Below are 26,845 nucleotides of genomic sequence, written 5' to 3'. Positions count from 1 at the left end.
AAGGGGAAATGGTTTGAAGTTGAGAGAGGGAAGATTTAGGTTGTATGTCAGCGGGAAGTTCTTCACTATGAGAGTGGTGAGGTGCTGGAACAGCTGCCCAGAGAGGCTGTGGATGCCCCATCCCTGGAGGTGTTCAAGGCCAGGTTGGATGGGGCCCTGGGCAGCCTGGTCCAGTATTAAAGGAGGAGGTTGTTGGCCTTGCATGTGGCAGGGGGTTGGAGATTCATGATCCTTGAGGTCCCTTCTGACCAGAGCCAGTCCGTGATTCTGTGATTCTATGATTATAGATTCTATCTACATTGTAAATAACATGGGACTGGATAAATAGGCCCTGAGGAATGTCAGATGTGTTTTATTTTCTCTTTGTCTTTTCAAGAGGAAACATGTGAAGGCCCCTTGTTCAGCATTGTTTATGCAGGGCAACTGCATGAAGACTAGAAGGAAGAAGTGAGCATTTGCCTTCCTCTCTATCTTGATTCAGCCAGGTGTGAAGCTCTGCAGTCATCTCAGTGCTCAGCACTGCTGCTCTGCTCCCTTCTCCAAAGGCTGTGGAGGGGATACATGCTCCTCATTTTGCCTGTCCCAGTTGTCTAAGTTACAAACTTGAAGTAAAGAGCATGGAATGACATTTAGCCCTCTATCACTGCTGAAAAATCAGGATCCTCCCAAAATATACCCTGTGAAATCCATGGGAATTGCTGGAGCCTAGAACAGAGTTCATCAGGCATTTATTGTCGCAGCAATCATTATTTGAAGGCAGAGAGAAGATTTATACAGATGTGGAGTTACAGACAGAATAGAAGAAAATAGCAGCAAGTGTTTGTAAGTACTGGGGTGTTTTTATGAATGCCCAACATTTTTCATCCTATGGGGCAATTTTCATAGAATCACAGAACGGCCTGGGTTGAAAAGGACCACAATGCTCATCCAGTTCCAACCCCCTGCTATGTGCAGGGTCACCAACCAGCAGACCAGGCTGCCCAGAGCCACATCCAGCCTGGCCTTGGATGCCTGCAGGGATGGGGCATCCACAGCCTCCTTGGGCAACCTGTTCCAGTGCATCACCACCCTCTGTGTGAAAAACTTCCTCCTAATATCTGACCTAAACCTCCCCTGTCTCAGTTTAAAACCATTCCCCCTTGTTCTATCACTATCCACCCTCATAAACAGCCGTTCCCCCTCCTGTTTATGCACTCTCTTCAAATCTGGGGTCACCGAATGGATTCCACTTGGAGAGCAGAAAGGATTTCCTTCAAAACTTTCAAGACCAAACTTGAAAACAGAATAAAAGCCTCCCATTGCAGTGCTGACACACCCCAGTCTTTACTGGTGTTGGGAATGCAAACAAAGAGCACCCAAACAGAGAGCAGGACAAAGATGAGTGTGATTTCATGGGAATCTCTGGAGCACAGACTGTGGGACTATCATTCCTCTCTATGGCAGCAAGCAGCACCATCTGAATCTTCATCTGACACCTTGAGGGGACCTTGGGCAATTTATCCCCTGGGAAAAGATGTAACGCTGTCAGCTCACAGTCCTTGCACACTGACTGATAATCCAACAGAAATTTGGTAGTGCTTCTCAGCAAAATGTTTCTGTCTGTGAAAGGGCACGTCCTGGTTATCAGATGGTCAGGTTTGTAACGTGGGCACCCTGCTTTCCCTGCTTACACCACTGCATTTTCTCCTATGGATCACAGTGTTTTGCAAACAAAAGCCTGTTGTCCAGAAGGAGCCTTGGTATTTCCCCTGTGTGTTAATGAGCCATCAACCAAGACTCAGTGAGTAAGGACAACATTCCCCATAAGTGCCCAGACTGGGATACCAAGGCTGGGTTTGCACTGTGTAACTCAGTGGGCACTTTGGGCTCTCAAAGCCCTTTGAGAAATTCAAGCCCAAGAGGTACCACAACTCTCAAGCTGAGTCATCAGGACGTTTCTGTCAGCCTCCATCACTTGCCAAAAACTGCTCAATGATTCAGCATCGAGGTCTGAAACAAGAAGCTCTGGGTTCTGTGTGATAACGTTTAGTGTCTAACATGAGGGAGGGGTGTTGCAAATGCTTACCTTGGAAGGAAAGAGCAGCAGTGCCAGAGTGATGCGTGGTGTTCTGAGTGGGAGGAGAGCACAAAAAAACAGTGGGAAAAGGCAATTTATCCCACAGAGTGCCACAGCCCAGTGCCTATTTAAATAGCTGCAGAATTTTTGCTTACATCCAACAGTTGTGTTTCATGGCTCTGCTGTATTTCTGGCAACAGCAATGAAATTGTATTATAAATCTCTGAGGAAAAAAAAAGTCATGTCTGACACTTACCATGAAAACCACTTCTCAGGCTGAAGTAAGTTGCCAAAGATTTTCTTTTCCCTTTCTATTATTGTCCTGACAAGCTGGACAAGGGCTGCTTTCTCTTGTGCTGAAAAGATCTAATTATATTCATACATAAAAAAGCAGAAGGCAGCAATCATTTGTCTTGTGTGACTCATCACTGTCTTTCCAAATGTCATCGATGCTGGCAAGCTAACTACAGCCACGAAACACATTAATGCCTCACAAGGCTGCTCAGCTTGATGGCAGGCTGACAAGGATTAGGCTGAGTAATTGGGAGGAGATGGGAGGAAGGTATCCAGTGGACACCTGGCATTGTGCTACAGATATTGCAGAAGGGAAACCACTGAAAGACAAACCAATGCCTTCAATGGCAACTCCCGTAGCAATGGCTTCTGCAACCCATTAAACTTGAGGAAACAGAGCATTGTCCAAGTGGAAAAGGAAACATCCATATTGGCAACACCTAGGAGCAACAGTGACATGAATGCAACCATTCCCTTGTTTTGTTTTCTTCCATTCACCATTGCACATCCCAGAGACCAAACCCAGACCTGCTCCTACCAAGCCTCTGCTGCCATAGCTTGGACAAACTTGTTGCTTGGACATGGGAAGCGTGTTGGAAAGGACCACAAGTTCCTCATGTATCACAGACACAAGCTGAGCTCTTCTCTGAGGTTTTCCTGCCTCCATCAGACCATGCAGCTGTTCAGCATAGGAAGCCACACTGGGCTGAACAGATGGAGCCAAAAGATCCAATGGGTCTCCTAAGGGCAAGCTATGCCTAAAAAAATCATAGATACCTCTGAAAGCCCTGAAAGACTTCAAAGAAGTGCATCCCTCCATAGCAAGGTGGGCAGAGTATTTCCAAAGCAGAATTTTTCCTGAATGGCACAGATTTGCTGACAGCTCTTGGTCCACCAGTCTGCTCCAAAGAACATCGCTGTTCCTGGTCTACAGTCCTAACTGAAAATGCATCCTCTTGCTGCTTAATTGTGATCAGCAGAACCCAGCACCCGGCCTCATTCACACACACTGTGATTCTGGTGTGGTTGGAGCTGCTTAACAAAGACTTCATCTCTTGGCACAAGCGGAGGTGCCTCACCTTCAGGGAGGATTCAGGGTAGGAAATCATGAGCTAAAATGAACTCAGATAGACAGGAACGTTGCAGAAAGCAAAAGAATTGAACAAGATGCTTTTTTGGGGCCAGAACATTAAATCTCAGACCTTCCCATGCTACGATGATACACCACATTCTCCTTTGCAAACAGCTGAATTACATTTATAACAATCAATAAATGTAACTGTGGTTTGTTTTTGGCTGTAATTGAGTATCTCCTTTCAAATCTTATCGCTGCCCAGCCACATCAAATGGGTTAGACATCAAGCACAAACGTAACAGAGACTACACTATAGTGAAGAATGAAGCAACAGCAAATGGATCCTATTTTTTTCCAAGGCATTCCCAAATCCAGGATAGGCCAGGGTCTTTTTACCGATGTGATTCACAGATGAAGAATTAGAAGTTGTCTGGTAGCATTCCACACTTCAGGATATGTTTGAGGATCTCAAAATCAGCATCACTTGTCTTTAGCTTAACTAATGCCACGCCATGTCTTGCAGCTCCACGGGTGAAAACTGAACAGAGCAATGCAGGATCTGTGTGGGATAATTGCCCACAGATGTGCTGGGAACACACACCTGATCTGAATACTCACAGAAGTGTTAGGTGAAATGAGGATGAATTTAAACTCACAGAATGAGAAACGCGCTGCTTCACTTGGATGGGAAATCAAACTGGCTGCGGTGTTTTGCTTCACAAGTAAGCAAGCTTTGGGGAGATGGAAGGAGCATGTGGTGGAAATCAGGCATTAGATTTCAAGGGTTTATTACTCAATGTGTGAACCTTACGAGATCATAAAATCTGGATGACAGGAGAAGGGCAGGGATGCAAGGTCAGTACAGGAATGCAAGAGATGGAGCTGCTGGGGGAGCCAGCCAGCACCATGACTCATGCTGGTCAGATACTGAAGTGCATGCTGGCACCTCTGCTGTGCTGCCCAGCTGTGCCCAATGCATGGCTGCTGGGCTCAGAAAGAGCAGCAGAGAGGGAAAATCCATCTGTTATACCATGAAAGAGGCTTAAAATGGACCGGGCACCTCATCTACTAAGATGAACTACTGTGTGATGGAATACATGACTTTTTAGGAACAGAACAAAAATCCATCATGTCAAAATCTCATCTTTCCAGGAGCAAATGGAGAAATGAATGAAAAACTGTAGCACGAATCGCTTTATCTAGTCAAGAGCTCATGAACAAAGCCCAAAAATGTACTGCTGGTCAGGCTGAGTCCTAAGGATCCCAGAAGACCTCCTTTCACAGTAATGATCTTCTTGCTTTCCTCTGCCTGACCTGGAATAGTAAAACATAAAATTACCTTCTTTTTACTGTACTGTTTTTCATGACTGGCTCCAGCTCTGGCTCTGGCAACCTGATCTTAATGAAATTTGGAAACATTCAATTCTGCTGAACACCTTTCTCATCTCAGTGAGACAATATGCACTTTGCTCCCACTTCCATCCCACGTGCTTTTGCTGTTTGAGCTTCTGTCACACGAGTGTCTAGGAAGGAGTAACACTAAGAAGGGGAAGATGTACTATATATCTATTTATGAATGTATGTGTGCAGGTACTAAAAAAAGTCTCTGTACATAACAACAGAGGGTGGCTACATTCTGCTTTCCAATCAAAAGACTGCTTTCAGGGGAAGTCAGGCTTCACCATTACTAAGATATTATTTCTATAATAAATGGAACAATATTCTTCCTCCTCTGCTTTCTTCCATGAATTTTACTCCCATCCTTGGGAGAGCAGAGTGCTGGAATGAAGCCCGTATGATTTAGAGTCTGTCAGAGCTGCGGTGGCACTGCTCTCAAATCCCATTGTCTGCACACAGCAGAAAGCTTCTCACCAGATAAAACACAGAGAGCAAAAGCTGAACGTCTCACAAATGCATAATTCTCAGGCTGAAAAAGAAGGCATCCAGCTCTGAGAGTGGATCTCATCATGCAGATAGAGGCATCTTTGGAAAGACACTTCTCCATCATGACCAGAGCAGCTTCTGGAAGTGAAGAGAGTCCAGCTCTGAGCCTTTATGAACGTTCTGTATTTTACTCAGTGATTATCTGTATAGATAATCTGCATAACCATACTAAAATACCAGTCCCTAGGGCTTTCCTCATTAAAAACTGAGTTCCCTAGGTACCCATTAGACAAGCTGCTTCTTGCCTTGTTTCTTCCTGGTCCTGTGAAATTTGCCTTTCTACAGCACAGTCCAGATCAAGAGGAACCCGAGCGGTCCTGTGAGGCAGCACCATAAGCCTGATTGCTTCTGGTTCAATGTTAGGAAGGATCTGTTCTCAGAAAGATTGGTAATGCATTGGCACAGGGTGCCCAGGGAGGTGGTGGAGTCCTGGGAGGTGTTCAAGAGCCATGGAGATGTGGCACAGAGGGACATGGGTTGGTGGGAATGGTGGGATGGGTTGGGGTTGCACTTGGTGGTCTTTTCAACCTCGTTATTCTATGATTCCTCCTGCAGATATCTTTTGTGTTAGACTGTTACCCCAGTGTCAGCTGCTCCCATCTCTGCATCCTTAACACGCTGCTTATGGTTGTTATAGGTATTAACCACAGACCTGGCTTATTTATGAATTCCCAGCAGCATCAGTCTAGAGATGTATAGCTAGGTGCTTACCCAAAGTTCTCAGTCCAATCTGTGCTTTGGCTGCTTGGATTTTAGGCCTAAATTCTGCTGATAACTTCTGCTAGACAAATATAGTTTATACTGGGTGAATGGAGGTTGGATTCAAAGAATTTGAAACCAGACTCTTTATATTAGCAGATTTGCTGAATCAGTTTTAATTAATTTTGAAGTAACGTTTGAATATAGAAATAGCTGCATGTGGCTCTGTGGATGTCCCTGTGTTCTCTTTGCTAAGTGGTCTCCAAGGTTTGCGTGCAACCCCAGCAGAGATGGTTGGCTGAGACCCTGCTGGAAACCAAGCCCACAGATACAGAAAGCTGCAGTTCCCAAAGCTGCATCCTGGGGAATGGGTCCTCTCAAAGGATCTTCAGGTGTTAGCCTACCTGGCAATTTCCCTAGATTATTTCAGCCCAGAGATATCAAGATGGCATTTCTAATTGTTGGTCTTATGGGGCTTTTCCCCTTTCTTTCCTAAAGCTCCTGTTACAAGACCATTAACAGAGAGCACTGTGTGCTGTTCCCTTCTCAGTGAAAACACAAGATGTCCTCAAAGGCTGCACTAATTAGAACAGCTCAAGCTCTTTTCCAGTGAGATGACTACTTGCAAAATGCTACTCCATTAAATACATGTATTATATATAATAGAAACACAGGCAAGAAAATCTCTTGGAGAGCAGAAACCAGAACAGTTTCCAGTAACAGAACAAAACCCTGCCCTAGTGAGGGGTGCCCACTGCCCAGTTCAGACCCACCCACCACCATCTTGGCTGTTTCATACATCTTGGTTTTGCTCTGTGTCATGGTAAAGCCTTTTTTTCTGGATAGTGCTTGTTATAATGGCCTCAAGGGAGCTTTAGATGTTCATTTACTTTACCAGGGTCCAAAAATACTTAGCTCAAGTCAATTAAGTTTTTAATTAAACACGCATTAGGAGGGGAACCTTGCAGATGAAATTATTTCATTTCTTTTTTCATAGGCCGAGCAATCAGTTGAGTTTGGCAACTTCTGCACTGCAAAAAGTTAAAGCCCAAGAACTCCTCTAACATTCACTCGTGAGCTGCGTGACTCACAAAATTGGTTCTCTCAGAGCAGAAACCCTGCAATCCCATTTCTCTTCCCCAGGGTGTTGATTTATGTATTGATCGTATTCCCCAGGTTCCTCCGATAGCAAGTTTGTCATTTTAAAAGCAGCCAGCACCTCATTTGTGGGCACTGCACGTCTGTAAGGGCAATACATGCAATTCTACAGCTCAGCTGTTAAAGCAAGAGTGTGTTGAATAATTGACCTGCACCAGCATCCTCCACCATTTGAATGATAACAGATACTTTTAAAAGATCGGTCTGGAAAAGTAGAAAGCGTCTGAAGTGATTCAAAACAGAAAGATGTGCTAAAAATATGTTTTATAAAGGCTCTTCTGGGCAGTATCTGAGAATGGTTTCAGTTGAATGAGACCTTGATGGAATGGTTTGAGTTGGAAGGGACCCTAAAGGCCATCTGGTCCAACCCCCTGCAATGAGCAGGGATACCTGCAGCTCCATCAGGTGCTCAGAGCCCCGTTCAGCCTGACCTCGAGTGTCTCCAGGGATGGGGCATCCACCACCTCTCTGGTCAAACAGATGGTATTGAGAACATATTCAGATACTTGGTATCCAGAAGAGACAGTTGATGAGATTGATGTTAAAAAAAAAAGCTTCAGTCTCCTTAATGCACAAAAATCCCATACCAACTGGATAGCAGGCTGCAGACAGTGTTTCTGTCAGCAGGAATGGACCCCAGCCTTTTGTGCCTGGTAACAGGGAAAGGGAAACATTTCTGAATCTTCACACAGTCATTTGCAGGGAGATTGCTAATGCCAGGAGCTGAATGAGCAGAACATTTTAACCCAGAAAATGCTCCTGGGATACCCAGGAGAGCCTGTGAGCTTCCAGAGGTGTAGACTACCAAATGCACTGATTTACTTTGAGCAGAGGATTAAAGAAGCCACAGTTATCCAGGTGTAATCATTTGTGGGTTGTTGGAAACACAGCCACAGTCACTGTCCTCCTGTGGTTTGTCCTCATCACCATCCCTGATAAATGTGGGATAAAAAATCCAGAACTGGAGCCAATCTGTATTTTTTCACTTCCAACTTTGATGTGTGAAAAACAGCCTGCCAACTTTGAAAAACAGCCTGTTTTAACCTCGGTGCTCTGACTTTAGTTTTTATTTTGTATGTCAGTCCCAAACCAAGGCGATACCATCAGTATGAATTACAGCTGGGCTCAGACCATCCCCAAAGAGGAACTGGGATCCTATTCCTTAGTTAGACAGACAACTCCCTGGAGATCCTTGCTACCCAAACCACAGGGATGCACAGACTCCCACTGCTGAGCCATGGCTCTCAGCAGGAACGCATTAAGGGTTTAAACTTAAATAAAGTATTCTTGCTTATCCTGGAGATGCTCCTGGGATTCCTGAAATAAGCAAAAGCACCCCTCTTCCCACCCAGTGAGATCTCTGGCAATGCTTGACATCTGGATACTGTTTTTCCTACAAATACAGTATTGTGCCTATCACTGGGTTGAAGCACACACACACGTAGAAATATTCATCCATACACATGAATACACACTCATGTTAGACAGAAAATGATCACGACCAAACCCTAGCCATAAAGCTGAGCATCCTAAACTGGCTTTCATGCACACTAATCAGGACTAGCCCTCTGTAGCAGCTTGTCTTGGGGAGTTAAGGTGCTGCTTTGGTGATTGGGCAAATTGGGCAGCCAGGTCTGCTGGTTGGTGACCCTGCACATAGCAGGGGGTTGGAACTGGAGGATCATTGTGGTCCTTTTCAACCCAGGCCATTTTATGATTCTATGATAATAATTTTCCAAAAGACTAAATACTGCCTTTTCTTAAGACCTTCTGCTTTCCTGACCTCTACCTAGAAAGCTAAAAATGTGTCAGTGAAAGAAGATGACCTGATTCCAGTTCAAAGCCCATTCCCAAACTACTCTAAACTGCAGCAGAAATGGCACAGTGATGTTTTTTCCTGCAAACACAGCATCGTGCCCATGGCTGGTTTGAGGAAGAACTGTATTTAAAGCCAAAGCACCAAAGGTAATAGCTGGTATTTCTCACACTGGCTGCACAGCTCCATTTGGAATACAAACCATTTGCTTCTTATTAAGCAACCAGAAAACAGATGCAAGAAACAGAAGTGATAAATGCCTACCATCTCTCACATGCTTGCTGGCTGGGTTTCAAGGCAGCACTGAGCAGGCACAAAGGCAGTGATAGAACCAAGAGTTTCATCGCCAGCATCTTCATGTTCAGCACCAGCATGTTCAGGCGCACATCCCACTGCACAGTGCCCTCAGCCACCTTCCTGCACACCTTAATGTCCTTGAAACGCCACGGCCATTGGCTGGCAGTGTGGCCTCTGCTCCATGGACAGCACAAGGGCATTCCCTGCTGAGGTCCTCCTCCCAGCTTCATGGTCTTTTTGTAAGATGCCCAGGTTTCTTTGCACAGGACCCCATCCCCACGTGCCACATGGACCGATAGCTTATCACATTCCCCAGGCCCATCAGCTGCTGCTCATCTGTTTTTCCTTTACTTCACCAATATTTATTTTTATTTTTGCAGGACCCAGCACTTGCTCTTGTTGAACTTCACACAGTTGGCCTCAGCCCCTCGATCCAGTCTATCCAGATCCCTTGGTAAGACCTCCCCTCAGGCAGATCAACACTTCCTCCCAGTTTGATGTCATCTGCAAAGTTGCTGAGGGTGCACTTAATCCCCCTGAGGAGGAGCACCACCTGAGATCAATGGCCAGCTGGATTTAACCCCACTCACCACCACTCCCCAGTCCCAGACATCCTTGCACATTCCTTTGGTAAATGCAGAGCAATCTCATACTGCAAACTGAGATCGACAGTGCTAACATTTAGCACAGCCAGGCTGGGAGACTCTCCAATGTTGATTAGATCAGAAGCTTTCTGATGTGACCATTTGCTCTGCAAACATACTAAATTAATTGGCTTATTATTAGCAACTTGGCCAGGAGCCTTGTCTCATCTGCTGGAATAGCCTGTAGAGAAATAAAATCTATTTATTTTTCCTATTGTTTTGGCATCCCATTCTACCACTGAGTAGCACATAACATCTGTCTGTTTCCAGCTGGATGTGGAAGAATTAAAACTGAGACAGCAAATATGATAGTGTGTTTCAATTAGACACTGTTAAAAAATAGAAGGAAATGATGCTTGTAGGCTTGGTTTGATGTTAAACTGACTCCTGAGGAGGAAAGCATGGCTGGATGGCACCATTTTTCCCTGGGAGCATGGCAGTGCTTGTGTCTTCTATAGGCCATATGATGAAAATTGGGAGGAGTGGCTGACGGTTGCTTTATTGCCAGCTATCAAGCCATCAGCTGCTTTGTCACAAACTTTTCTCTCTTCTTGTCCTTTCTGTCCATCTCTTCTGAGCCCCATCGTTGGCAAAGTTACATTAAAGACATACTGCTCCCAAAGCTCTGATTGACATCCCCTAATGAATGAAAATAGTTTTGCTGAAATACATCACTTCCTAAGTTGGGCTCTTGGCCTTTGCTTATAATTTCTGCTGGGTTGGTGGCTGAGCTGAGGAGGGACCTGGCTCTGTTCTTTTACAAATGACACATTATACCAATCTGATCTCACTGCTGTGGCTCTGCTGTGTTCAGTTCACTTCTAACAGTCCTTACTGCACTAATGCCCAATCACTTTGAACGAGTTCTCCCATAAAGGACGTGTGGAGTAAGGTCAGAATTCAGTCTGTTCTTCCATGCTTGGAAACACAAAAGACAAAATTAAAAGAGGGAAATGCTACTCTGTGGAGATGACGGTGGATGGAGCATCCTTTTCCCAGAGCAGACATCCTCACTGTGCATCTTAAGGAAAAAAAGTATTGGACAGTAAAGTGGATGGGGCACAGTTTGATACCCCAGTGCCACACTCACACACCCCATTAACAGGAGACAGCCTGCACAGCCAGGACCAAGTGGGAGTCTGGACACATTCACCCCTAAAAGGAGAATTTCCCCTTCCACCCAGGAGATGGCACCAAGGCACTCACAGAACATCCTTCACTTCAGCCCTACTGAGAACTTATTTTCCCTGAAGTGATGCATGAACTGAGGAGAAAACTCCAAACTACATTCACTGCTACATTCCAGAGAACAGGATCAAGCCAGCCTCCATCTGGGAGCCTTCCCTGTTTCAGACACAGGCCAGCACCAAATGCTTTGGAGGAATATTCCTAGTATCAATAGTATCAACCAGCAGTACTGGGGTGACACGCTTCTTGAAAATGCATCCTGATCTTCAGCAGCCACAGTCTGACTCATCTCTCACTTATTTCCCTCTGCTGTTTCGGTTTGTTGTTGGTGGTGGTTTTGGTTGGTTGGTTTTGATTTGTCTTTCCATTCGACTTCGTTGCTAGTGCAAGGCCCCTCCATAGAAAGCAAGGTCTCTTGGGATGGAAAAACTAACATAGGAAAGAAAACAAATGTGATTCTGGGAAAACAAATAGCAGAATGCTCTGTGGCCAGAGCAGTGGCTCTGTGTTTTTCACCTGAGGTGTGATTTGATCTGCCTTAGTCCCCCAGCTGCCAGGAGAGAAGGAATAACCCACGGACTGAAAGTGCCACACATCAGTGGAGCCAATGTGAAGCTGAGGACCTTCCAAGGTGCCCCTGCTGGTTTACCATTCATTGCAGATAAGCACACAATTAAAGACCCCATCAGTCTGCCTGACTGAACATCTTCGTTAGTACTCTGATATCTTCATCGTCCAGTCTGGACATTTGTTTCCATCATGGTTGCCCATGTTGATTAGTGATTAGCAGTGTATTTTTCTTTTCCCAGGGGAGATGACTTGAAATTACCTTACATACATAATTCATCGCCACGCAGACCCTGTCTGCCTATCAGACTGTTGCTGTGGAGCAGTGCCAGCATGTCTAAGGAGCCTGTCTCCAGCATGGGGAGTCAGGATAATGACGTTTTTTCATAAGGTAAACTTATCAGTGAGATCATTGGATTTGTTTTAACCAATAAAAAGTGCATGTCCCACTAAGAACATTGCTACTCTCATGGTCCCGTTCCCCAAGAATTCAAACAAATTCTGGAACTTATGTTGTCAAAAAGTATTATTTTTTTCCTATTTTTAAGGTAAAGGCCGTTTCATTGTTTTTGCTTTCCAAATTCTACCCATTGTACACAGCTGCAGTGGGAATCTCTATGATATCCAATGCCATGCTGACTGGATCAGTGACATCCCATGCCCAAGAATCCTTCTATTGCATGTCTAAGCAGAATCATAGAATCATTTAGATTGGAAAAGACCTCTGAGATCAAGTCCAACCATCAACCCATCCCCACCATGCCCACTAACCATGTCCCTTGGTGCCACATTGACACAGTTCTTGGACACTCCCAAGGATGGTGATTCCACAACTTCCATGGGCAGCCTGTTCCAATGCATTATCACTTCTTCAGAGAATAAATTTTTCCTAATATCCAACCTGAACCTCCCCTGGCATAACCTAAGGCCATTATTTCTTGTTGTTTGATGAGAGCAGGTGGCTTTCCTAATGGCAAAAATTGTCACTGGGATGTGGTGATGGAGTGAAACGCCAGTGGCATGCAAAGAAGCAGAAGAGCTGATTCCTTTGACAGTCAATTCCTTGGGGCAGCGACCAGTGTGCTGCTTTGTCTGTAGATGCCATCACCACCTGCTCCTGGTCTAGGTGTGTTATTACTGTAAAAGAGGTTACTGGTTGTCACTGTTATCTTTCCATATTTTGTCTGTATCCGTCCAAAGTATCTTTCTTATCCTTGAGTACCATAAACAAGCCCAAATAAACAAAAAATAAAGTACCAAATAAACATGAAAAGCAGCATGTTTGAGATGCTGAGGAAGGTTTCTACACTGTCTATTCTAGGACACTTTTGGTGCCCACTCAAAAGATCCCAAAGCAGAGCTGGGTGGGATCAGGGCCACCAGCCATTCCCAGAACCTTCCATGCATCTGCAGCCCTGCAATGCCACCTTCAGGCTGGTAGCAGCCTCGCTCCTTCCACAAATCCTTGATATTACCCTAAACCCCAAAAACACACAGCAAAATCAACGCTGGCTGCTCTCAGTAACATTCAAAAGGCTTTTAAGACAGTAAATGAACACAGATTTTTTTTTAATAAGTACATAAACTTAACTTTGATGAGTGCTTTTAGTTCTGCACTGTCCAAAAAACCCTTTCTATTTCTGACAATGAGGAAAGCTCAGGTTTCTTCATGAAATATGTGTGTAAAAACGTTTCTGCTGGACACTTGAAAAATATTTGGTAACGGTGGGTTTGGAATAGAGGTTTCCAGGCTTCCAGGATCTCTGGTGGAAAATCTCCCTCAGCTTGGAGAACAGGGAGCTGCAATCACAAAACAGCATGGGTAATGCATCCTCACATCAATCAGAACAACAATGTAGGTCTCCTGGCTCAAGCCTGCTGAAAGCAGGGCCAGCTCAATGAGGCTGCTCAGGCTTTGGCTCTTCACCTCATGAATGTGCCCCTGTAATCCCTCTGCCTCTGCAATCCTACTGACTCCCCAGCACAGCGTCACCCAGCACAGACACGGGTAATGCTGCCACTTACCGTGCAGCAGCACTCACTGGGCTGTGTCTGGTGAAACCTCACCCTGGGAAGGCAGCCCTTGGGGCTTCAAGGCAGAGCCAAGCTCTGCAGTGTGGCCTTGAGATGCCCAGTTCAGCTTCTGCAAGTAAATGCTGTAGTTGTCCTTGTACTCAGACACCCAGTGGTTGCTGCGGAGAACATGGAGAAGGTCATGAGGAGTCAGTACTGTCACAGGGACCAGTCACCCACCTAGGTCAACCATTGCACCAGCTCCATCTGCAGCCCACACCTATATCCGAGATCGTGAATCAAAATCAGGACTTCAGTGTACATCTGCAATATATATGCTAGGGGGAGGTGAGGGGATGAGGCAGCGGGGAGGAATTACCTTTCCAGGTGAGAAATCAGAGCTCAGGAGCAGTTTATGCCTGTTTGTTCATAGTGTGCAGATGAGTCACCTCACAAACAGCTCCTGCCCTGTCTGATCCAAGAGCTTCCTTTCCCAGGAGAAGCCCAGGCACCGAAATGCTGAGATGTGCCCTCCTGTGCCCATCCCACAGGGACCTCAGTTCCTACTTCCTGAGGGGAACTGTCAATGGTTGCCCCAGGAAAAGCTTCCCAGATCACACCAACCCCACTATAAAACTTCTCAAGAAAAGGTTGAGCCTTGTGAAAGGCCGTGGCCCTAAGGGAATTCATTTGAACACATTGCATAATGTAGACATGGAGAAATACACTTGAGAAACACCTTCCAACCCCAACCAGCTCCAAAACCACACTTTTCTAGTCTGACCCTGTCCTCACTCCCAACCCATTCCCCCAGCCCAGCTTTCCCTTACTGGTGGAAGCGTTCATCTTCAGTGAAAATGTGAGATAGATTCTTATTTGCTATACAGCTTCCAGTGCAGGCTGCAGGCTGGTGCTGGAAGTCGGTGCTGTAGGTACTTCTGCAGTCATGGTCACAGCACTCTAGTGAAGGAGAGTACAAACAATCAAGAGGTCACAGTGGATTGGGATCTGAGCACCTGATCTGGCTGAAGATGCCCCTGTTCACTGCAGGAGAGTTGGACTTGATGGCCTTTCAAAGTCCCTCCCAACTCAAACGATTCTACAATTCTATTCTGGGGGGGTCTCTATCCCCTGCATCCTGCAGTCCAACCATTCCCCCTCCTCCTGAGCTCCTTCAGCACTTCATGCTCTTAGCACTCCCATTGGAGCTACCATGACCATGAGTTAACCAAGGGAAAATGCAAGTGATTCCTTGGTAGGGATGGAGATATTTTAGCACTCATTTCCTATGGCCTCTTAAGTGTGATGGAAGTCACACAAGGTGTCTTGTCCCTTGTGGACACTGTCTGGTCTGCTGCAATGTATTTTCTCCTGCTGTCTACATTTTCCTCTTTTATCATGCCAGAGCAACACATCTTTGCCTTACTTCATCAGGAGTAAAACAAGGATGAGTTCCTTTGCAGAAAAAGGAAAAATACTTCACAGCCCATCTTGTGCAACGTTACTACAAGAGGATGCATGGACACTGATGTGTGGCTGAACTGGGTGTTCATGCAGGGCTCTTTCATTATTTCCATTTGTATGTTTGGTGCATGGAAATAAGTGCACGAGTGCCCCCAAATAAAACCAGTTTGCAGTGACTTTGTGGTAAAAACATGCTCCCTGTCTGCAGGCTGTAGATCTGCTGCTAGAGGCTGCTCTTAGTGCAGAAACCACCGATATCTGGAGATGGGACAGCAGCTCAGCCCCACACCAGGGGGGATGCATGCAGGGAGGGCAGCCCCCAGGTGAGGATCATCACATCTGCTCTGCTTTTGTCCCCCAAAAATCCATGCAGGAGCTGGCTTGAAGGGCTGTCATGTGCTCTCCTTCACGTGTGTCCCTCTGACCAAATAGACCTGCCTACTGAAAACGTTCTGTCAGCGCTCACAGCAAAGCAGTGAGAATGCACACATACCCACCAACTTCAGCTGCACCACCTGGAGTGGCCCATACGAAAATGGGCATGGAAGAGATGTTATTTACGATGCTCCAACCTTTTCTGGATGAAAATTATTTTCCCTGCCCTACTTCTTCCCACCAACAGGTGGATGGCTGTGGGGATCCTGCAGGCATTTCCCACTGTATTTACTTCACCTCCTTCATTCACTTCCTGCATTAAATTCAAGAAGCCCAAGGTCAGGCTGAAGTCATCTGCCACAGCCTCCACCCACTGACCTTCCATCAAAACCGATGAGGACAGGGCCACATTCTTGTTTTGCTGAGCCTCATCTCGCAGGGCCTGGCCTGTCTCCAGCATGAAGTGCTGGTAGGTACCCCAGGTGGGATCCAGCTTCTGCCTATACAGCAACATCCCTGAGAAATGAGAGAAGACAACAGTGCATTAGATAGGAAAATCTATCAATTACCCAAATCCTGCCCTCGGGTGGGAGCAAGCAAATAACAACTTGGAGCCTCAGCTGGTATAAATCAAGGGAAGGCTCATTCCCTTCAGCAGAGCTTTGCTGAGTTGCATCAATTTGGAATTGATTTGGTTCACAAAGCCAGTGGGGGAAAGATTTATGGTGATGTGAAGTGAGTGGAAGGAGCCATGCTGTCTCCATGGCACTCCGGAGTGCTAAAAGGAGCTGAGACCCTTTGCAGGTAATTGTATGAGAGACTTTGCAAGAAATACAGCACTGCTGGACTATAGAGGGGTAGAGCAAGAAGGAAAAAGCCCACAGCAGTTGTGTCACTAGCACAATACAGTGTAAGATGGGCTCAGCAAGGAGATGCTTGAAGCCTTCAGTTGTTAAGAGACATCTTTAAATGGTTATCTGTCCAAATGGAGACATGTCCATCTGAGCTACTTATCCCAGCTCTCCTTCTAGTGCATGGAGAAAGGGAAGTCCTGCCAGGATTCACTCTATTTCATGCTCTGTCCTTGCAGATATTCAAAGACAAGCCGGATGGGGCTCTGAGCACCTGCTGGAGCTGTATTTGTCCCTCTTCTTTGCAGGGGAGATGGACCAGATGACCTTTAAGGGTCCCTCCCAGCTCAATTCTATGATCCTAGGATCTTCATGGCAGCATTTAGGCTACAATAACTATCTGTGGCTTTTCTCCCCATTGACCATGAGGAGAGTTGAGAGCTCCAAACAGACATCCTATGGTGCAAGATGGGAATTCAGAGAGGACATCCTACCCATATCCCCCTGCTTGGTGCTGGAGAATGGCTGAGCAGTGCTGCCCTCCTCCCTTCTACCTTGGAACTCAGAGGAAGCTCTCCTGTGCTTTTTGAAGATCAAGCACGGATGGTGAGCACTGATTTTGTTTTTCTGATGTGCTAGCAAGGATTTGTATTAGCATTTTAACCCACACAAGCAGGCCATGAGCCTGCTACCCTGCTAAGCCAATCTGCAGCCCATTGGTGCCCAGCCAGCCTGGGGCAGGGGGACTTGGGATAGCACAGCCCAGCAGACAGCTGTCAGATGCTGGATCTGCCTGGCACCAGCTGAGTGGGATTACCTGTTGCTCCTGGGCCACCAACAGCAGCTTGAAGGTGCTGGGAAGAAGACAGTTCCTTTTCCAGCCCACTGAAAGCCTGTGGCTTCTCTGGTCTGTCCGCCTGGGTTGCTGTCAGTTCAGTGGTGAGGTACTGCTTTGGTGCACGGCTTTCTGCAAGGGGGAGGTCTGAACTGAAGTGCTTTCTCTGCTCTTCATGAGCCTGCTGCAGCACACTGGGACTGAGGTCAATGCCTTCTTGCTTCTCACTTTGTGTGACATCCCTCCCTTCCCCGAGAGCTTTGTCATAGTATGGCATTGCCCGTGGCTCTTGGGGCACGGCAAACTCCTTGGCTCTGAGCTTCTGCAGAAAGAAGTCATGTGTGAGTGGAGACGTGGTGAGGAGGACAATTACTAAAGCGTCACTAAACACTGCTACCTGCCCACAGGGACACCACAGCCACAAAGAAGCCACACAAGTATCATTAAATAATGCACAGAATATTAAGGCTGCCTCTTTCTTAGAATTATACAATGGCTTAAGTTGGAAGGGACCTTAAAGATCATCTGCTTCCAACCCCCCTGCCGTAGGCTGGTTACCACCCCCCAGATCAGGCTGCCCAGGGCCCCATCCAACCTGGCACTGAATGCCTCCAAAGACAACTCCTCTGGGCAGCCTGTGCCAGATCCTCACCACCCTCTGAGTAAAGAATTCCTTCCTAACATCTAACCTAAATTTCCCCTCTTTTTGTTTAAAGCCATTCCCCTTTTTCCTGTCACTATTAGATCATATAAATAGTCGCTCCCCTCCTGCTTATAAGCTCCCTACAAGTACAGGAAGGTCTCTCTGAAGCCTTCTCCAGGCTGAACAAGCTCAACTCTCTCAATCTTTCTTCATAGGAGAGGTGCTCCAGCCCTTAGATGGTCTTCATGTCTTCTTCTTTCTGTCTTCTTATGGCTTGCTGGGCACTGAGACCACCTGCAACAGGACAGCACCAAGCCCAGATCTCTCTGGTTGTGGCCTCAATCCACAACTGATTTCATGTTGGGATTTTCTGGCTGGTCACTCTTGCCCACTTTTTTTTCCATCTTCCTCTGTCTTTCCATCTTTCCTTGTCTTTCCATGGTGGATGAGCACATCCCTAGGCAATGAGCAGGGCAGGAGGATGGAAGAGGCAGTGACCTGACTGCAGGGTGCCAGCTCCTCAACCATTAGCAATGATAACACAACCCATGAAGCAGGGAAGGAAGGCTGCTGATCTTTCCAGCAGAAGGGACAGATCCGTACAAGGATTCATGGCAGGGGAAGGCTGAGGTGGCAGCTGGCACAGCTGCTCAGGGAATCTGCCAGCTTCAGCATCTTTCCAGATGCTACTGCTCTGTGTGGAGCCAACTGATCCTTGCTAAAGGCTCAGCCAAAGAAACTTCTGCTCTGCCAGGACCATGTTTTGTCTATCAGCTATCTGTGACTTCTTGCTTTGGACCTCAACAAGTTTCCCTTTGTCCTTTGGCCTCATAAATCCTTGCCGTCACTCAGTCCAAGGTGACTTCCTCACCATGCCTAGATCAGGGCAAGGAGGCTGCTGATCTATGGGGACCACTTGTATTTGGGAGTTTCCTCCCACAGGGATGGCAAGAGCTCCTCATGAGGCATCGCTGGAGGGACAAGAGCCTCTGGAGACCTATGGTGGGGGTGACAGAGCAGATGGTGCTTTCTGTCTTAACCCAAGGATGTCTTCAGCTTCCAGCAGGACATCACCCCACATTTCACACAGAAAATCCCCCAGGTGGTTTTATCCACTTAACAAAAGCAAAAGCAAAACTTGGGCTTCCCAAGGACCTCATCGGCGCTTGGCCCAGTGGAACAGCTTTCCTTGCAAGTTAATAGAGGGTCAATGAAGAGTCAATGGGAGATGCAACCCAATGAAAGCAGTCACATCTCAGTTGTTTCCTCCCTCCAAATCCACGAGGACTTCCACATAATACATACAGCCTTCCAAAGTTGTCAAGAAAAATAGTAATAATAAAAGAAGTTGAGGTGCGTGGATTGGGCACCACGACTGCTTCTCACCATGCCGCAGCAGGCAGGGGTTAACCCTGCCCTCCTGGAGGCCACCTGAGGCTTGGGCTTTCCGGGAAGCACTCGCCAGCCCAGCAGAGCCCCACTAATGAAGGCTGCTGGCAGCAGGAGTGCTCCCAAGGGCAGGAGGAGGGGAGCTGGCAGCCGGGAAACAGGGGAGGAGAGGAGAGGGCCAAGGACGGCAGTGCGGCCAGAGCCTGACGTGCAGGATGAGAGCCACCACCACCCTCCTGCACAGACAGCCCCAGCGGGCACCTTCACACAATGATTCCTCTGTTGTTGCCCACTCTCCCTCCCCAGCCCAAATGCTTTTTTTTCCCTCTCTCTCTTGAGTGAATGAGCCCAAAGTGCTTTAGCAAGCGAACATGCCCCCCACCACTTCTCGGCAGTGGCCCGGTGCAAACCACAGCTGTCCCCACCGGGCTGCCACAAGCAATTAGGGCAGGGCAGGCGGAGCGCAGCAAATCAGATTAAAAAGCTCAGGGGGTCACTCGCACCGCCAGGGGATTAGAAAGAAAACAACGTAAGCTTCCCCGCAGAAGCCTTCGCAGGCCCGTGTCGGGGCACGGAGACATCTCCATCCCTAATGCAATCCCCCTCCTAAAGGCGGCACTGGGATGGATCTGATCCTGATCACTCCATCGGCCCCACAGGGAGCAATAGGAGTCCAAGGCTTAGGTGCGGTTCAGCATGCAGTCGTTAATGCCCTGGCTTAATGAGTGTAATTAGCACAGCCCGCCCAAATGCGTTCACTGGAGGGCACAAGGGGGATTTCCCACAGAAGGGATGGGGACAGAGGCCTTGGGTATTTGGGGACGATGGAACTGCTGGTGGGTCACAGCAGTAGGGACAAAAGTGAACCAAAGGGACTCACACATCTGCACGCACCCAACCTCAGGCCCGCCCAGTCCCTGGCTGTCCCATAGCCAAGAGCTGGGAGCTGGCACCAAAGGGCATGGAGAAAAGCAAGGAAGTGCCCACAGTACCTTCACGTCCTCCTCAGTGGGTGGTTTGTTTTCCTCATGCCATTTGTACTCCTTCTTGTACATGCTCCTGTACATACCCAGCGACACAGGCGGCTGAAAGGAGAGGAAGCAAACAAAAGGGTACTGCTAGGGCTTGGTCACCTTCTGTCACCTAGAGGTGGTGACAGAAACACAGAATCATAGAATCATTGAAATTGGTAAAGACCTCCAAGATCATCTAGCCCAACCACCAGCCCAACCCCACCATGCCCACTAACCCACGTCCCTCACTGCCACATCTCTGCAATTCTTGAACACCTCCAGGGATGGTGACTTCGCCACCTCCCTGGCAGCTGTGCCAATGCATTACCTCTTCTTCAGAGAAGATATTTTTCCTTATATCCAACCTGAACCTCCCCTGCCTACTTATGCTTAGAGGAGGACAAACTGCTCTCCTGAATGCAATCTGTGTCTCTTGGGATCAGTCCAACAGGGGAAGCCCTCGCTTAGTTAAACCTCAAGAAGGGTGACGAGGAAGGTCCAAGATCTTTTGGCAAGAACCTTTCAGGTTCTTCTAGTCCCAGGAAGACCACCATAGTGCCTTTCTCAAGCCTCCCTGGACGGCTCAGGGCACAAGTATAGAGATACTCAATGCACAAGCATAAAGCTGCTAATATACTTTCATCACTGCTGAGGTCCAGTGTCACACAGGTTAAGCTTCCATCTCACATTTCAGTACTTCTTGTGTGCTCCTCACATCTTTAAAGTCAAGCACTGGCAAATGTCAATATATATTTTGTAAAGCAACCGGAGAAATTGTGGAGGAAAATTCCACCAAGGGATATTAAGGCTGCAACACCAGCCTGGAGACCAAAAACAAATGCAGTGTAAACTTCTAGGGACGTGCAGAGGACTTTAGGGAGGAAGCACTATGTGCTCATCCTGTTTCCCGTGCTCTCCCCTTGGCATCTGCCACAGCTCACTGCTGGAGACAGGAAAGCGGGTGAGATGAGCCTTCAGGCTCATTTTGGTGCTTTGGACAAAGTTGAAATACTTAAAGCGCCTACTGAGATAAAAGGAACCAATAACTGTGCCAGCACACAGCATCTTAAGAAGGTTCCTTGTGCCCTGCCAGCAGTGTCATTCATTATGTGCAAGAACATATTCTATATCCTCATTACTCTATTCCAGCATTTCACTCATTTCTCCCTCCGGGCTTCCCAGACGAGTGGCTGCCTTTGGCCAGGACCCAGAAGCCTGTTGTCACCAGCTCCTCTTATCTTCCCAACCTGGCAGACTGCAATTCCATTACTCAAACTCCAGGGAGGGAGGGAACCCCTTTTGTTTTTCACCTTCGAATGCACTGGTTTCCTCATTGCATCCTCTGTGGTGAACCAGGAACCTGGACCAGAAGAAGTCATTCCATCAACAGCCAGCATACCAGATCTTCTCCTCCCCACTGCCCCAAGAGGCAAGGGATCTAGAGACTTGGTGTGGGTCCTGGAAGGAAAAAGGGGATTCAGATGTGGCTGTAGGACCCCTGTGTACCCCAAACCGGTGTTTGGAGTATGACTGACATCATCCAATCTCAGCGATGCAAAGTGTGCACATCCAGCAACGAGCACCTATGGAGCCAGACAGCTCAGGAGATGAAGCTTGGCAGGACCCAGAAGAGATGAGATGACAGCACCTCACCACCAGCTGCCAAAAGGCAGAGAGGTGAACCTCCGTGTCCCTTCCCAGGACAGGAGAAGCGCCTTGGTATGTGCACGGTGGGATATGTTTGAGGGCAGCAGGGTTTCCATGGAGAAGGGAAACCTCCTGCCCCTTGTGAGACACCTGCAATCTAGAACACTGGAGGCCTTGGTGGGAGGGGACCTTACCCCATGATGTGTGGGATGAGGGCTTCTTGGGGAGAAGCCACCTCAAGGCAAACACGGGGAGCTGCTACCTGCTCCTTCAGCTAAAGCTGGGAACACGGGAGAGGGGCAAAGCCCCTTTCTGAGCCCTTGAGGGGGGGCAGTCTTCTGTCCCATACCCACAAAGCAGTAATTACTCTTTCATAAACATCAAGCATTAACTACCTTTGGATCCATCTCATCCAAGACTAATTTCAACTCATTTTAGATGTCTACAAAGAGGATGTCTCCCTCTGAGCTGAACCTTCCTGGCCTCCTGGCTCATTTAGCCTGATTCATGTGACCAGTGGAGACACATATTTTGGGAAGAAATAAACTGCTTTCTCGGAAAGCATAGGTTTGGTCAGCTGAATCTCATCCAAGAGTCCAATTTCTGTAGCCACATTTGAGCCTGGATATCAGAGCAGAGAGGAGATTCTCCTGCACTGCAGTTAATGCAGATAGTGGTAAATGCCAGTGATGATGCATGAGTCAGAAAGACGACATCTCGGCTCCAGGATCCTGGTCTGACTTTACTGAAAAGCAGTGAAAAGCAGTTTCTTCGGAAGGATGTGGAGAGGGCCCTGGCCTATGGGAGCTGATTTCTGAAGGGTTTCTGATTCCCCACACTGGGACAGAAAATCCCTTTTTGCTCTGCACTCGTAGCACACTGGATACAGAGCAAAGCAGTCATGGAGCTGGGTTCACAGGCACCATTGGAATGAGCTGAATTCCAGAGCTGTTTCTCTTTTCACCCCGTTATGCATCAGTGCATAACCGGAGCCCAAGGATGCCATTGCCAGAGCCACGTGTTGCTGGCACCTCAGCACGGGAGCCAGGCAGAAGGAGAAGCCCTTCATCCCTGCTGTATTTTATGCAGATGAATATCAGGATAAACAAGAAAAACAAGGAAAGAAATTATTTCTAGAAATGTGAAACTCTCGTGTTCTCCTGTGCTTATATTAAAGGGATTACACTCCATTTCCTTCTTAATACAGCTAATGCTCTATGGGAAGCCCTCAGGCCAGGGATTAAAGCACTTATTCAATTAATTAGGAACAAACTTCTGCCTTAAAGTCAAACACAAAAATATCAGTAAGCTCTCAAGAGTGTCTTCCTTCCAGAGAAGGGAGAAAGAATCCTCTTCCTGATGTAAATGAAACCAATCTGCACTCTAAAATAATCAAGACTTACATACATTGAGAAAACTCACTCTTACCATCTCAGCATCCTGCACAGCACCACAGCACAGGAGGGACTGTCCCATCACCTTTAACTCAGCAGACAAACTCCCATACAGAGAGAACAGAATCAGATCCAGAGACTAATATAAATGTGATACAGTTTTAGGGTATAATACTGGTGCTAGCTCCAAGCTGCAGGCACACCAGTGCTTGGCTACATTTGGTGTCATTAGTGAAATCCTGGCCATGCTAAACTTAAAAAAACCCAAAATGCTTATTCAGTAGGATCCGAATTTTACCTAAGGTGTCTGATTCATTACTGAGATAGGAAACAATTTCCAAAACCTGGCTCCAAATTCTAATCTTCCTTGATGATGGCTTGATCCTTCCGTCTTCTCGCAGGCGCAGTTCACATGAAATTAAAAGGCACATTGCCAGCATAGGTCATGCAGGAGCAGCCCACTATTGCTTCCCATTTCTTCTTCCCTGATACCAAATGGTGGAGCTGATAATTACCAACAGGATCCCAATTAGAAGTGGGTGGGAACCTAATATCCAGCTCTCATCTTCCCCTGCTCTGAGTGAGCATATGTGCCTCTCCATTGCTAATTCAGATACGAAGAAAAAGTCAACAAACCACATGCCTTTCTTTTCTTTAGTGTTTTTATGCACTTAGCAACTTCTTTCATAACTTCCTTACAGGCGCCTATGCACTGTAATGCCATTACCTCTCCCATGATACCAACTCCCTGAAATGTTCCCCACGACTCTCATTACAAAGGAACTGGCAGAAGGATGCTCACACATCACATCCCTCCCTGGCATCCCCACGCACACTGCTCAGCGCACAAGAAGGGATCAGAAAGAGTGCTAATGCATTGGCACAGGCTGCCAGGGAGGTGGTGGAGTCACCATTCCTAGAGGTGTTCAGGAACTGTGGAGATGTGGCACTGAGGGACATGATTAGAGGGCATGGTAAGGTTGGGTTGGTGATTGGGCTAGATGATCTTGGAGGTCTTTTCTAACCTTAATGATTCTATGATTTTATGAGTCTGTGAATGGGCTGCTTGGCTGGCAGCTGTTTGGCCAGGCAGTTCTTGCTGTGCATTTTCCTCCCCATCTTTTCCCAGCTGAACACTTTCCATATGTTTTTGAAAGCACCCCTACTCTTGGAGCAGTCCATTGAGAAGGCTTCATTGTACCCCACATGACTGTACCCAACATGCTGGTTCTATAGCAGGCTGCCCATCACAAAGGAAGAATCTAATACTGATATCAGCGTTGCTTTATAAACACCTGCAGAAGAAATCTTATCTAATAAGATAATTGGTTTATTTTCACAGTACTCCAGAGAGGTGAGATTTCCAGGGTCAGGGGCATAAATCAGGCACCTGAATGGAAGTGCCCCTGTTTCTTCAGGCACTGATCACCTCAAACAACCAGAAAAGTTTCCAGAGGATGTTGATGCTTTTGACCCCTTCACATCATGCTTTGTGAGTGGGCATAATGAAACCACAGCAAGGCCAATGTGCCAGCTGGGACCAGATTGTCAAAGGCAAATGGTATGTTTTAACAGCATCTGGAGCGAGTTTTCCAGAGACCAAGTGTGTGACAGCAGAGTTCAGGCCCTGACGAGTTTAAATTACAGTCAGTGACCTCAGTGATAAAATAAAGCAATGAGATTTGTGTACCTGATCAGTACAGCTCCTTCTTGGCACACTGCTGGACATTTTCCTGTGCTCAGAGGTAGCTACATACCTCTACAAAGTCAGTCTCATAGCCTCAGTGAGACCCTGGTAGCACAAAGAGAGATTTCACTTCACTTTGGCCCTATCTTCCTCTACCTGCTGTCTTTTTCCACTCCTGAGATGGCAACACTGCTATCTAAGCCTGCATGGCTCTTGTGCGGGGTGCTGGCAAGGTTTGGGTCAACCATCTCAGTTATTATGAATTAACTGCAAGAAAACATGGCCAAGGAGGACATACCTCCTGTCAGCCCAGCTCTTGACAGGTGCTCTTTGGGCTGGGAATAAGATCCATTGCCCCTGTGAGGTTGTTGAAAGAGGGAAGTGCTTGGCAAGCAGGACCCCCATCGTGTGAAAGAGGCAGGGTGTAATCTGCACATCTCCCTTCCCGTTATCACCACCAGGAGATAAAGTGCAAAGGGGAGACTCTTCTTCAAGGGACGAGTGCTGACAGCCCATTCTGTCAGCACGAGGTCAGTCATCCATTTGGGTCTAAAAACATGAACTCTTGTCACAGTGCAGCAAGTCCAGCATGACAGGGTTCCCCATAGAGTTTATTTCATGCTTTTCTCCAATTTTCTGCATATTTTGGTGCAGGCATTTATGGCACCAAGTGAAGCAATCAGTGCCCTTCCACCTGCAGCCACACTTGGGCACCTGTAGCTCTCTTCCAGCCACCTAAATCACATCGCTGAAAGTCTCCTTGCAGCTGGTGAACTCAGTGGTCATGTCCCAAGTCTTCAGGCACTTCTGCTGTAGCTTCCTAAAAACAATCCACTGTTTGCTCACACTCTTTCCCCCAACAAGCATCCATCAGCAGAGGACTGCTAAAATCTCATCACTGCCTATGTGTGAGTATTCTGTGTGCCACGATACAAATCAATGCATATTTATGCACCTGTGGGAGGTAAATACATACACGTATTGTTGGAGAACCTAACTCTGCTCACTAATGCTGCTGTTTAAATAGCCCTTTAACCACATCACTTTTCTCCTCGTTAGGTTTAAGTCACTGGGGGTGAAAAAGCCCTTCCAGAATGGTTTTCACTCACTCACTCAGTCCAAAGTAAACATGCCTCTGGGACCATTATATGTATCAGATATCCAAGGCTTTGTTAAGAGCTTGCCTGTTAGTAAATTCTGCTACCCTTTCTCCTTGGAAGGAGAAGGTTAAAATTGGAGTTAGGCTAAAGGAGCAGGGCAGAACAGCCTCGTATGTTACAGAATAGCAGGCCAAATCAGAGCAGAGCTTTGCAAACAAGCCAAGTCTCAGAGAGGCTCCTGATCTAACTCAACAATATTGGCTTGGCTTGTGCCCGCCACCTGCAATCACATGTGCCACAGATTTGCTGATCAAGAGTCTGGTGTTTTCACCAGCAATCAGTAGAGCCACCATGGAGAGCTGAGAGCATAGAAAAGCAAACATGAGCCCTTTGCATCAGTCAATACAAGGGGGCTGTGCATTTGTGGTGTGTCATGGAAAGTCCTCAGCACATATGCCTCCATGTCAAGGAGCTTCATAGAGTCATAGAATCATTGAGATTGGAAAAGTCCCCTATGATCATCTAGTCCAACTGTCCACCTACCACCAATACTGCCCACTAAACCATGTCTTTAAGTACTATATCTCCATGCTTCTTGAAAACCTACAGGGATGGTGACTCCACCACCTCCCTGGGCAGCCTGTTCCAATGCATTACCCCTCTTTTGGAGAAGAAGTTTTTACTGATATCCAACCT

At 47.0% G+C, this 26,845-nt stretch overlaps 1 protein-coding gene across 1 annotated transcript; it reads right to left on the bottom strand.

The window, feature by feature from the left end:
* Positions 1–13,063: 13,063 nt before the first annotated feature.
* LOC125692442 (uncharacterized) lies at positions 13,064–23,768 on the bottom strand. The gene is made up of 8 exons (XM_048942949.1): positions 23,707–23,768; positions 21,632–21,779; positions 20,301–20,393; positions 17,259–17,598; positions 15,969–16,106; positions 14,582–14,711; positions 13,764–13,930; positions 13,064–13,538 (listed from the first exon to the last, which is right to left on the bottom strand). Exons 2-7 carry the CDS (start codon positions 21,716–21,718, stop codon positions 13,777–13,779), a joined length of 942 nt encoding a protein of 313 aa, XP_048798906.1. The 5' UTR covers positions 21,719–21,779; positions 23,707–23,768; the 3' UTR covers positions 13,064–13,538; positions 13,764–13,776.
* Positions 23,769–26,845: the final 3,077 nt, after the last annotated feature.

This window comes from Lagopus muta, chromosome 4 (assembly GCF_023343835.1).
Source record: "Lagopus muta isolate bLagMut1 chromosome 4, bLagMut1 primary, whole genome shotgun sequence".
NCBI classification, from domain to species: Eukaryota; Metazoa; Chordata; class Aves; order Galliformes; family Phasianidae; genus Lagopus; species Lagopus muta.
Note: the sequence above shows the minus strand (reverse complement) of the source record. Positions and strands in the feature narration are given on the sequence as shown.